Raw genomic sequence first — 12,728 nt, 5'->3', positions numbered from 1 at the left:
TGCCGCTGCTTAAAGCAAGGCGATCATTTTTGTTTATAGGTCTCCTCCTAGAAACAGACAGATATACACACAGGTGAAGCAAGCATGTCCTGATTAGCAGAGTCAATGTTTCCCCTGTCTGATCCTGTGACAAGTGTTATCAAACATCATATGCCCATCATATTCATGTTGGCAGAGATTCTCACATTGGAGCTGGCGTCTGCACAAAGTACAGGATGAAATATGTGTAGGGATGTAGGTCAGTATCTAAACAACATAGCATCATGTGAAGAAATCAGCTAATCATATTTCCGCATTTACTTCCAATAAAATATTGCACCGAAATTTTGTACTCTCATAACATGATCAGGTCCAGGTCTAAATAGCTTCATTATCCAATACACTCAGCTTCTATTTACCTTACACCTACACGGAAAATGTGTGCGAAGATGCGGCAAAAAACCTATATGCTGTACATTGGGAATGCTTGGGATTCCTCGTAGCTGAGCTTCCTTGAATACTATCGGAGTGAGCAGCAGTGTCTCCTCAGCCTCATCAACTCCAGACTGCTTCATTGTTGTTACGTGGGCAGTGTTAGTCGGCAGTCAGTACGGGTAGATAACAGACCGTTACACATCACAGACGGTATGCTGGACTGTGTTCACCAAGGAAGTATTATATCTATGAAAACTACAAGGTAATTTTATCTGATGCCGTTTCCGTTTATATTCTTTTCAGTCTGCTGTGTAACCTAGCAATATAGTTTATGGTTATTTATATAGCTGCCCTGTTTGTCTCTTCTGATTTCGTGAACAGAAAGTTTGCTTGTTGTTTTAGTGTAAAAAGATCATCAAACATATCAGGTATATTAACGCTGACCCATTAAGTAGTTTTGTTTCAATAGTTTACCTTATTTCTTTAATTTATTAGTTATTTGAAATATATCAAATATTTTCTGTAAACATATTTGAATATTTGAGATAGATATTGTTGCTTGATATTCACATTGAAAATAATCAATCCCATGTTCAAGGCGGACATGAACACACATTATATATAATGTTGTTGTTCCTGTATCGAATTGAAATCCTTGCATTTAATTTCGTTTGAAATGCAATCGAAAATATGTATTCCTGAATATTAATTTTCTCACAGTATATCATATATAACATATTTTGGTTGAACTAAGCGTTGTTGTTACATATATTCATTTCTTTATTTCATTTTTGTTTGGTTGAATTTTACTTCACAGAGTTTTCAAACTTTTCACTGGTAATTAAGATTGATATGGTGGAGGGTACGATATGGTTAACTTTATATCCTCCACATAAAGATAAACAAGTAACACGATATACAAAGCTGATGTGTAGTTGTACTGTTCGTTAACTAGGTTAGTAGCAGTAGTGTGAATACCACAGACGTTGTAGATAAGCTTACTCCTATAGTGATAAACCTTTGTAACTGGTATCTGTGTGTGATGTTTATGTTTCCACATAGGTATTGGTTTCATTATGTTCATAGTTTCTATGATGTTTGCAATACATAAGATACCGAACATACCCTGTGTACGGCACTGTTTTACCATCTATTAGAAATTGTATTTCGTTATCGCTCTTTTTTTCATGGCTTTTAAAATGTCTCTTATTGTTAATTATTCTTTTATTTCATACTATTTTAGAGTGGATCAGTGTATACGCACAATCCGTATTGTGTTCATCTTCCATCATTAAGTAACGTTTAAGTTGACCATAATAAATACCGGACTTAAAGCAAATTATTAAGTATTTATGTATTTCTGATACGCTGTTTGCTATGTTGGTTTACTTACAGTGCCATACACAGGTACACAGGGTTTCGGACAAGGAAAGTTAGAATCTACGTTTAACGATATTACCACTGAGCACGGGATCATAAGCAATCTCTCTTTTGCCATCAGCGTTGAAGTTACTTGTTTACTTAATGTGATTGCATATCCCTTTTGAGACGGTTCATATAGTTTCAGTCTCCTAGCGTTTAGGAAACATTTATACATGGAAGATTCCGTGTTATCGCTATCTGCAAATCTTGCTACACTTCAAGGATAGTTTTCCTGATTTAAATAAACATTCATAACTCTGTAATCATATTTCGTAAGGTAAGCGGCAGATAAGTTAATGAAATATCAGAGGCGTTGATTTGCAGAAACACAGACAGCTCAATGATTTTTTAACCGAAATTATTAGGAGTCATGATAATTAGTAAGTGTAATTCAATATGGTACGAGATATTTCCAACCATAATCGTTATACAAAAAAAAAAATGCGTATGTAAGTTTAAAGTATGTACAATGTGGTTGCTTTTGTTTCTAGTGTTTCAAACGTTTAAAGTAATTGGACCTGTGCTATTCCTTTATACAACAGGGACAGGTTTAGTGGTAAGATAGTAAAACAATGACCTATAACCTGTGTACTAGTATACTTTATACAATAGAAATAGGTCTAGTGTAATCTTTGACAAGTTGGACCTGTGTTGTTTCGTATACTATAGTAATTGGTTTAGTGGTAAAATGTTACCAGTAAGACTTATGGTTTTCATCTATCCATTAGAACTAAATCAAATGTTCAGATTTGACAAGTTGAATCTGTATTGTTCCGTTATACAATATAAAAAGAGATTATTTTTTTTTAAGACATTTAGAGAAACAATGCTATTAATTGGGTAGTAGCTCGATCAACAAGCTCTCCTGACTTTGTCGGTATGATGAAGGGTACATGTACCACATGTGGTTCAGTAAACGTTTATCGGTGAGGAATATGTAGTTGTGATTCTGTATACCATTCTTTGCGTTCTTGTGTCTGTTGTCGAGTGGTGACCGAGTTGTTACGGCGTCTGACATTCTGCCATCACTAGCCTTTATTTCCGGGTCGCGGGTTTGAGGCCTGCGTGGGGCAGTCGACAGGTACTTACCGCAGGTCGGTGGTTTTTTCTGCGAGTACTCCGGCTTCCCTCAACCACCAAAACCTGGCATGTCCTTAAATGCTCAAAGCTATTAATAGGACGTAAAACACAAACAAACCGAAGGTGTCTGAATTCTGTCTTTGTATTGTCTTTGTGCGCCGATTTATGTCTGGTGTTCAGATATTGTGGTATACTATTTCCTATTTTCCTCTTTCGAGACTAATGTAGGCATAGGTCAACTTCATATAAGTAGCTGTGACATTGTAAATCGGCTTGGATGTTATTGGAAAATCGGGTTTTGGCCATCTGAATCACAGTGTCCAAAGCAGATAAAAATGTAATGACGATAGTTTCAATTCATTTGGTATGCTATTGCAGTGAATGTTATTGCCATTTAAACCATATAACTTCAAGACAACTTACATGTTGTCAGTGTCTGATTTGGTATTTAACAAGGAATCTTGTTAGTTAAGGTGTCTACGTCATGACAAAAGCTAAGGTCATATAAAGGCGGCCTTTACGTAAGACATGACCATTTAAAGTGTCATCTTACTGAAACGTCATAACATGAGAATGGTTAGTATGACATTTAAACTGGTCTATTGTACTGACAACGGGCTAACCTGCCCTCAACGCCGTCAATTGAATGGTGAACGTTAAGCAAAAGGCAGTGAGTACCTATTTCAACGACTTTGGTTTGTCTCTGTTAGTCGACGGGCCAATGACATTACACAACTGGACAAACGGTCCAAACCAAGGCTAAAAGCGAGGACTCTTTAAGAATTAAGGCATTATGAAAGAAAGAAGGAAGAAACGAAATAAGGAGAACAAAATATCAACAGTATTGCGAGGGGCATAGCAGATATATTTTGGCACTTTCGTGTTCCCCAGTAGAAGGCACACCAAAAATACCCAATTATGCAGGGGTTCCCACATTATCTGCCTCTTACAACATGTGTATTCTTCTCTGAGTAGCCGACCTGAAGCTGTGGTGTGATCACGAAAACAAGGTTATCATTGAAAGTCTCGTGAAGGCCATCACTTCGTTTATAAAGGTCATGGTTTTGTAAACAAAACTCTGCTTACAGATCACTTAACTCTGTGTATAAAATTAAACAATACGCCATTTCTTACGGCTGTGCCTGCCGAGATAAGCCGATGCCTCCGTGGTATTTCCCTGACAGTTCCGTGTAAACAGACTCTCCAGTAAATGACCAGTGTTGCCCTACAGCACGCCGCAAGCAGTGTCTGTGTGATCTGACCGGCTGCTTTACTCCATGTAGTTTAGTATCATTCTCAAGCTGGTAAAGCAATAGTCACATTCCATTGAAATCATTATTGTTTCACGGGTCGTCGATATACCATCGGTCTGATATTTAAAATTCACTTCTCATGTGTAGCGTTGTGTGACCCATATATATAGCGTTACAATATTAGATGTAGAAGATTAAAGAGAAGAGAGTGGCATCGTGCTAATGTTTTTTTAAATAGATGGCTCAAATGTGTCAAGGGCAGGGTTTCAACGTTGATATTGCTGCCAATAATGGTTACTGTCGAAGATTTCGGAATGGGTATTCCATGTGCTAGCTGTTAGTACGAAACGATCACGTGATAGAAGATAACAGAATGAAAAGAAACTGTTTAAGTAGATTACAAGAATGCTATAAGAAATTGTTTAGCTCTCAACATTGAGATATATTACAGTTTATGTTACAGTAACAACAGTGCTGTAAGATGCTAATAATTTGTAACGATGCACTAAACAAACTGTTTACGTTTTGTGAGTCTTAATTAGAGGGAAAAAACAGCTCATTTTGTAGCGTACTGTATCAGTTACCAAATTGTATAGGTGCAATGGTATGCATGTCTTATGTCGTAGTCTTTGCTAGTGGATTCCTTAGTCCCCGATGTTTGTCGTACAATAACCTAGATGGGTACAGCGATCTCCTTTGAGTACTGAAAGGATTCATAATAAACACAATTGAATCATTGTTTGAAATTAGCCAGAAGTCATCTAATATTTAAATTAATATAATTAAGGGTTTTATTCACCCCCTCTTCTGCTTCGATTCATCAGTAAACATTACATCTCCAGCACACACGCAGGCATACACACATAGGGAGATATTAGCCAGATGGCATAGGACTAGTAGTTAGCGCCTGATATGGCAGCTCCTGCGAATTCCTCAAACATTGTATTGATTAATGTATATGTTAATTGTATTAATTGTATATATATCTACTGTAAAGCGCTTTAGGGTGGCTTATGTTAGCTTGATAGGGCGCTATATCAAATGTTGTATATATAGTTTAGACAACTAGTATGTCCACCTCTCTGGCCTCTAGCATCGCCAATGAGTCCTAAAAGGATGAAACAGCTGTATGGTGGAATGTAATTCATTGATATTTTGCATACTGTATCCGTTACCAAATTTTATAAGTGCAATGACATTCTTGTGTCTTATGTTCATCTTATAACAATACGAATGTTTTATGTTACTGTATAGCACCATTATACCAAACAATATCTATACTTACGTTTGTGTATTACTGTTCATATAGTAGCCACAAAACCGCAAAATGTTAAGTACTCCGCGAATTGTCACATGTTCTGGTACGATTTAGCTATGTATTACACCGTACCTTAATATGTCAACCATATAACAGATCGATCACATATCAACCATAACTTTTTGGTCGTTTGGTTCAGTTCAACAAATTAATCGAACTATCAATCAAATATTGATATCTTTATAAAATTGAATATTATTCCATCAATTTACGCAAAAGTTCACCACTCAGAAATCAAAAGCGTTTTAATTATCGTTCAAAATATTACAGAACATTGTCTGAACAGTCAAATTTATGAAATGATAACAGACTTAACTTGGGCCTTTAATATGTAGCTGCATTTTGTCAATCCATGGTCTCACATCAAGATCACTTGGCGGCTCTTCGATAAATTTAAATGTCTAACGGCATGGTTGTGTATTTATTTATAGCTTGTACAGGTCAAGGTAAAAGCTGAGATCCCTTTGAGTTGGAAGTAGAATGAAAAATGATTTTGATGCGCAGCGACCATAATGAGATGTCATATTACAATACTGTGTAATATAATACACATTGTAACTAAACAATGTTCCAAATACCGAAAATCAGCAGGACTGGTCTAAAGCCATTGTTTTTATTTATCTTATCATATACATAAGTTCCCTGTCTCTCACTTCCTTATCATTTTCAAAACAAATATAAGATCAACCACTTATTCGATTTATATACAAATGGATTTATTTGATATATAATGCTGTATATATCGTGCTGTTAGTGAACTAAGGATTAACCAATTAGTTTCCGGGTCCGCCTTTCCGGTGTAAACTCTATAGCACAACTTGCCTAATTGATTTCTATCACCTGTTTTCAGAATACTGGTAGACACCGCAGTGGCATTTTAATCTCTGTGCAGCATCATAGAAAGTGATTACCATCCAGCCCGACTAGTTTTAGTTGCCCCATCCTAGGTGTATATATAGACCGAGCCTGCGCCATGGCACTCTTTAGATCGGAGCTACACGTGCCGGTGAAGAGGGACGAGATGACGTTCCAAGACAGGCAAGTCAAATCTTGGGAAGATATGGAAGTCAGGATGGAGAAGCGTAGGAAGGAATGGGATAGTGAGTTTGAAACTATGAAGAACGAATTCTTTAAGCTGAAACCTACAGAGAAAACTGGCAGTTCTAATGCAGTAGATACGCTAGATAACCTGAAAACTATTTTTGTTAACGATCTACAGGGTGGTCAGAAATTCAAAGTACGCTTTGACGTCAGCGAATTTAGACCAGAGGAAATACAGGTTCGTGTGCAAGATAATAAAATAGCTGTTTCGGCAAAGCACGAGGAGAAATCCACATCCTCGTCAGTTGTTAAGGAGTACAGTCGGCAAGTGGATATACCGAGTAACGTAGACCAAGATAAACTCCAGTGCATCCTCAGTAAAGACGGAATACTGTCCATCGAAGGTCCAGTAAGAGGACAGATTTTAGGAAAGGAAACTATGTTACCTATTCAGCACGCTGTGGGCAGTATTTCTCCTTCAACAAACGGTACAAACGGGATGGCCTGTACCCCGTCTCCTAACAACCAGATCGCCATAGCCAGGCCACTAGAGGTCAGCACTAACACGGTTAAGAATCCTATAATAACCGAACCGGACGGAACACGAAAACTCCGGTTAAGTGTTGACGTGGGTGAATTTAAACCGGAGGAAATTGTAGTGAAAACAGACAAAAAGAAGTTAATTGTACATGCAGAACACGAAGAGAAATTAACTGGTAGAACAATGCACAAAGAATTCAATAAAGAGTATGAACTACCCGATAGTGTAGACCAGACTGCCATTTCAGCCTACATTGGAGAGGAAGGTAAACTATATATCGAAGCTCCCTTGAAACAAGTCGCACAGAAACGTTACTCCATCACACAGAGCCACGACGTCCGGAAAGTGGTGGTCACTAAAGAGTCGCAGGTGACCGTCACGGACAACCAAAACCGGCCTCTGGTCACAATCAACGTCCATCGGCGTTAGATTTTACAGTTCGGAGTCCTACCGTTCGGAGTCCTACTTGGAGGGAACCTCTGTGTTAACTATGTTATGCTAGTGGGGCCATCTTGTGTCTTGTGTGAACCGAAGGACGTTTATTTCGAGTGATTAAAGAGTTGATTTGATGCTAAGAACAGGATGAAACATCATTAACGAGAAAGATAGTATCAAAAATGAATACCGGAGTTTTAATCCGTGATAATTCCAGGGATATGCTGTTTTACTCTACGATAATTAAGGAGGATTTAAAGTACTCGGTTTAAAATCAAAACCGATTTCGGATATCAACTTGATCCTTTTAAATTATAAAATTTAATTTGGATTTAACGATATCAAGAGTGATCTTAATCCAAAGCAATTTGGAGGTGATTTTATATGAGTCACGAAATAGTTTCAACTGAAGAAAGGTAATATTTATATAGTTTAGCAATTAGGAGCATGTCACCTCTCATTTATTAGAACCAGACAAGGGCTTTCAACTTAATTATCATGCATGCAAATTGATAAAATAAAACAAAAACAATCAATTCCATAAACAAATTATTTGTCAAAACTATATATCAAATCACCCATAAATGTATCATGCCAAACTCATAAGTTGTCAAAATGTATTGTATAGAGGCATTAATGTAGGCGTTACAAAGTTTGTATATATTTAGTTAGCGGTGTAGTAGATGTTAAACTATATGTTCCGTCCTCGGTATGAGAGTCATTGAATATCTACTGAAATCACATTTTATTTCGTACTTGGACATACACTTACGGATGATGCTTCCAGCGGCACTCCAATAACATCAACATGCATGGGAAACTTACTTGGCGTGGGCTTCAAAATGTTTCAATTTGTTAAAGATGTTGTTATCAAGAATATGATGAATTATTTACCGTCCTAAATCAACTAATCTACCAACATAAGTCTCACACATAAAGAGGTAAGATTACTCGATCTATACATTTAGACGTTTTATCACCTGTACAACTGTCTTAAAATGTGTTATCGTTGATAATTTGAAGAACATAATTTTTTTTTTGTCCTTCCTAATAACCTATATTTTCAACAGTCTCACACCTAAACTAGCTAAAATACCCACACTATGTAAATGTCTGACATATCTTTCTCTCGTGATGCTGACGAAGCATCAGATTCTGGTTTTTGTTAGTTCCTAGATGTGGGTTTCTTTATCTGCATCGAACAGGATGCAATCTGCGTTCTAAGACGCAGAACGAAATAAATCTCCTCGTGTTTCGAACGAGATATTCGCTATCAGTGGATCGGACTAATCTTATCATTTATACGGCACCCTACATTTAAAGGTTTCATATTGTTAATCATGGTTTTCTGTGGCAATGGCATTTTAGTTTCTTAGTCATCTCTTTAATACCAAGTGGTTTTTATTCATAAGCCTGTTAAGCTTACCGAAAAATAAATGAACTATTTAAATTTAGGATATAAAATTAAAGTAAAATCTTAACCAAACATTCATGAATATTCATAAGGAATTTTGTAAGCAACGAAACACGAATATATTTGTTTTATAATTTAAAGTATTTTTTATGAAAGCACGCTAATATTCAAAATTGCGTGAAATTGAGATTACGTATATCGGGTTATATAAAATACAGCTGAGCTATGGCGTAAAGCAAGCTCCGTTTCGTACACTGCTAATTCTATGTAAGGGCATATGAGACACGGAGCGGTTATCACGATTATATGCCTGACTTCCTTTAACACAGAGCCCTGAAATGCCAGAGTATATATAATATCTGTTTATACCAAGTAAACATGAAACAGATTGCGTCTGAGATGCTTCTGCAAACGTTAATACGTTGCACCTGGCCACACCAATGTTGCTGGTCTGATCCGTTCGAGGTACCGCTAATCTTCGCCACCAGGGGGTTTATAGCGGCCAGGCTTTTCATCCCGTAATTTTTCAACCAAAATCATCTGATTTACGAGTATCAACCTTATTTAAGGATGAGTAGAATCTCTTTGATGGTCTTAAATTGACTTTTACGTACTTTTAAGTATTAAAAGAATTTCGTTTTTAACAGACTAGTACATTACTGGTGTGACGTATGATTACCATGGTCTAATGTTTCTGTACAAATATCTAGTGAAAACGCGTCTAAATATATATAGAAGGTCATTTTAACAGAATTTGTTACCTGATTCCAGACACAGTTTTTCTCTGATGTTTGCGAAGGTCAAGTAATTTCTATTTAAAAATATAACGTTCTAAACTAGCCCCACACTTGTACAGTATCTTTAAGATTCGGGAACTATCTTACCATCTGCCAAAATGTTGATCTCAGCTTTCAAAATTAATCATGGCAACACTTACTTCTTGACATAATGGAGTGGATTTGTTTTGGTATAAGGCAATGCTTTATCGCCAAGACTAAGTTATTCACATGTCTGGTTTTCCTACAACAGCTAAAAGAGAAACGTTCTAACCAACACATAAAGTCCAAATGAAAAGATAACAAATTAAAAATTACTTTTTAACATGTTAAGGCACTAATCTATATAAAACAATGCTTAATAGTCGATTAAATCCATCAAGTGTTTTTAACAAAGGAATGAAAAATAACCAAAATCAATTATGTGAAATCTAACCATGCTTTGAAAATCATAACCAGACTGATAAACTAAAGCCTGGCGTTGAATGAAATCCAATATGCACGTGGATTTCATACGCTCGTGTTAGATGTATGGACATGTCAGGGGTTGGGTAGGTCACGATTCTTGAGTTACACAGGTCTGGGAGTTTAATTGACGGGAATGTTTTACAAATAGTTGGAATAGTTCGTTCAAATACGTTTGGTTCGTATACACCGCCCAGTGTATCCTGTCTTGGAAAAGGAGATAACATAATTAAAAGACCGTTGCCATGGTTTCCTTGGCGAGGCCCTTTAATAACTCTGATTGTATCTCCCCATAAACAAAACCAGTTTCAAGCAGATCACGATATTCTATAAAGAAATGAAAAATATGCCAAATTTTATGAAACATACATTTTTAAAACGTGAATTTTCTGTAGATCTTACAACAACAAAAAAGACAAATCAGGCGATTACGAGTACAAAAACACTATTGTTTTAAAAACTTTCGGCCATATTTTTCCACACGAATTTGGTTTTGAAACAGAAGCATACTGTCCTTTACAGGTTACGTGTTTTGACTCGGAGGCCAATCATGCATTCATTTCCGGTGTTCGGTTTAATTGTGGGTTTTTTTTTTAACACTAAACGATATTACAGATAAACATTTATAACTTTGTTGTTTTTTCAAATCGTTCCGGAAGTCAGATTTGATTTGTCTAGATTGTGAGAAGCATGCTTGTGTGTTTCTATGATTGTAAACGTGTGCGATGTGTAAATATTTCGAAACTCATTTGTATGCATGGCCAGGACTCGTATGCAATATAAAGATGATACCAAAGATGTTAATATGTTGTCTCCAATCTATTGTTAACTTAAGAATACATGTGTTTGTAATCTTAGTGACACACACAGTGGAACCTTGTAAGTCCGGAATACCATCAATCTGATAACTCTTTAATCCGTACAGTTTAAACATATTAGAATTTCTCTGGAGATGGGATTTCTGTTTCAATGAGTGGGATTTATTTTTAATAACTTACTTTGTAAGGAATTCCAGATTGTCGGAACTTCTTGACTATCGAAGTTTCACTGTAGCAAATAGTATTTATATTACGTAATTTTAATTTAAAAAATGGCTGTAGATACTAGTACAACTATTTGAGTACATAATTTAGTCTATTTATGTTGTATCATTTTATTATTATGATAAATAATATATTGTTTTTGTTAGTACCTCATATTTTAATCTATCAATAGTTATTGTAATTAATGTGACAGTTTTTCGTGATATATTTCCCTATCGGTTGTTTTCGGGTCTATTATGTTTAAACCCTGTGGAATTATTTAACATGCTGTAAAGCATGACGTCACTTCCTACTAGTATGACGTGTCAATGTTCAAATGTTGATAATTTATAAATAAAAATTCCGGGAACTGAGATACTTAACTGAATATGATGATTTTGTCATCCTTTACGTTCAATTATGTACCATACCGAAGCATTGTGTTTTGAGTAATACAAATTAATCATCTTGGAGTTTATTTATATTTTGTTGATATTTTGTTAATTGATTAGATGAGGCCCGGAAGGGGGATTTATAATATTTTAATAGGAATTAAAAATTAAGTTTAGAAACGTAGAAAACAATACTGTTATATTTTGTTTATATTAATTTCTTTTATTTGTTCTCTATCATTGATTTAATTAGTTGAGTAATAATATTTCTATAATTTCCAAATCCCCCTTTCGTGGCCAGCATGTTGTCATGGGAAATTAATGTCGAGGTTCCTGGTATAGCTCACAGGCCGGCTGTGATTTATTATGTACATTAATGTAAATTAATGATTTATCCTATATGTGTAGTGCTTCACGAGACATCACACCATTACCCAAATGCTGCAATGAAATTAGACTTAAGATTGTGAAAATATTATTTATTATGCTTGTTGAAAAACACAACTGAAATATTAAAATAAGTAAAAGGTATTTTTTCTGTTGTTTCTCTTTCATGAAAAAGTCAAAAAGGTGATTATATAGCAGATCTGAAAATGAGTGTCTTTTTCATTTCATTACGTGGATTGAACGAGTCGAGACATTATAAAATTCACCATCCTGAAGTATATGACGTTATATCGCTTCTCCTTTATTATTATAATATCACAATTGTAACACGAAAATACCAGTCAATGAAATTGAAACGGGTCGAAAATATCATATTATAAAATGGGAGTTATCAGAGAAAACACATACTAATGTCATTACAAGAGGGTCATGTCCCTGTTGAACATGTATAATCTCATTACAGATCATTATACTTCGGAGATACCAGATAACGAAACACTAGGTGGTACGGGTGTCGACAACAGTTACCAGAACAAATTATACAACTCTTGAATCGGTGTCTTGTATGCTTTATAAATAACACAAGAAGGCCGAAGTGTAAACAAAAATGTTGTTCGATTTATTAAATCGAAGCAACTAGGGTAAAATATGGACAAACGGAAAATTTACACGATGACCATTGAAACAGAACAAGGATGATAGGACGAATAGAAAATCAGAAAGGGTAAGCGTCTTCGGCTTTATCGACAACGATCGTAAGGTAAAAAC

The 12,728-nt window shown here is 35.7% G+C and overlaps 1 protein-coding gene across 1 annotated transcript; it reads left to right on the top strand.

The window, feature by feature from the left end:
* The first annotated feature begins 511 nt into the window (after positions 1–511).
* LOC110448453 (major egg antigen-like) lies at positions 512–10,752 on the top strand. The gene is made up of 2 exons (XM_021494705.1): positions 512–676; positions 6,338–10,752. The coding sequence occupies exon 2, from the start codon at positions 6,461–6,463 to the stop codon at positions 7,496–7,498; it is 1,038 nt and encodes a 345-aa protein (XP_021350380.1). The 5' UTR covers positions 512–676; positions 6,338–6,460; the 3' UTR covers positions 7,499–10,752.
* Positions 10,753–12,728: the final 1,976 nt, after the last annotated feature.

Source organism: Mizuhopecten yessoensis, unplaced genomic scaffold, assembly GCF_002113885.1.
Source record: "Mizuhopecten yessoensis strain PY_sf001 unplaced genomic scaffold, ASM211388v2 scaffold4033, whole genome shotgun sequence".
Classification (NCBI taxonomy): Eukaryota; Metazoa; Mollusca; class Bivalvia; order Pectinida; family Pectinidae; genus Mizuhopecten; species Mizuhopecten yessoensis.
This window is presented reverse-complemented; position numbering and strand designations above follow the sequence as displayed.

Coding starts and splice junctions, on each gene's coding strand:
- LOC110448453 (XM_021494705.1), top strand. CDS start 6,461: ATGGCACTCTTTAGATCGGAGCTACACGTGCCGGTGAAGAGGGACGAG.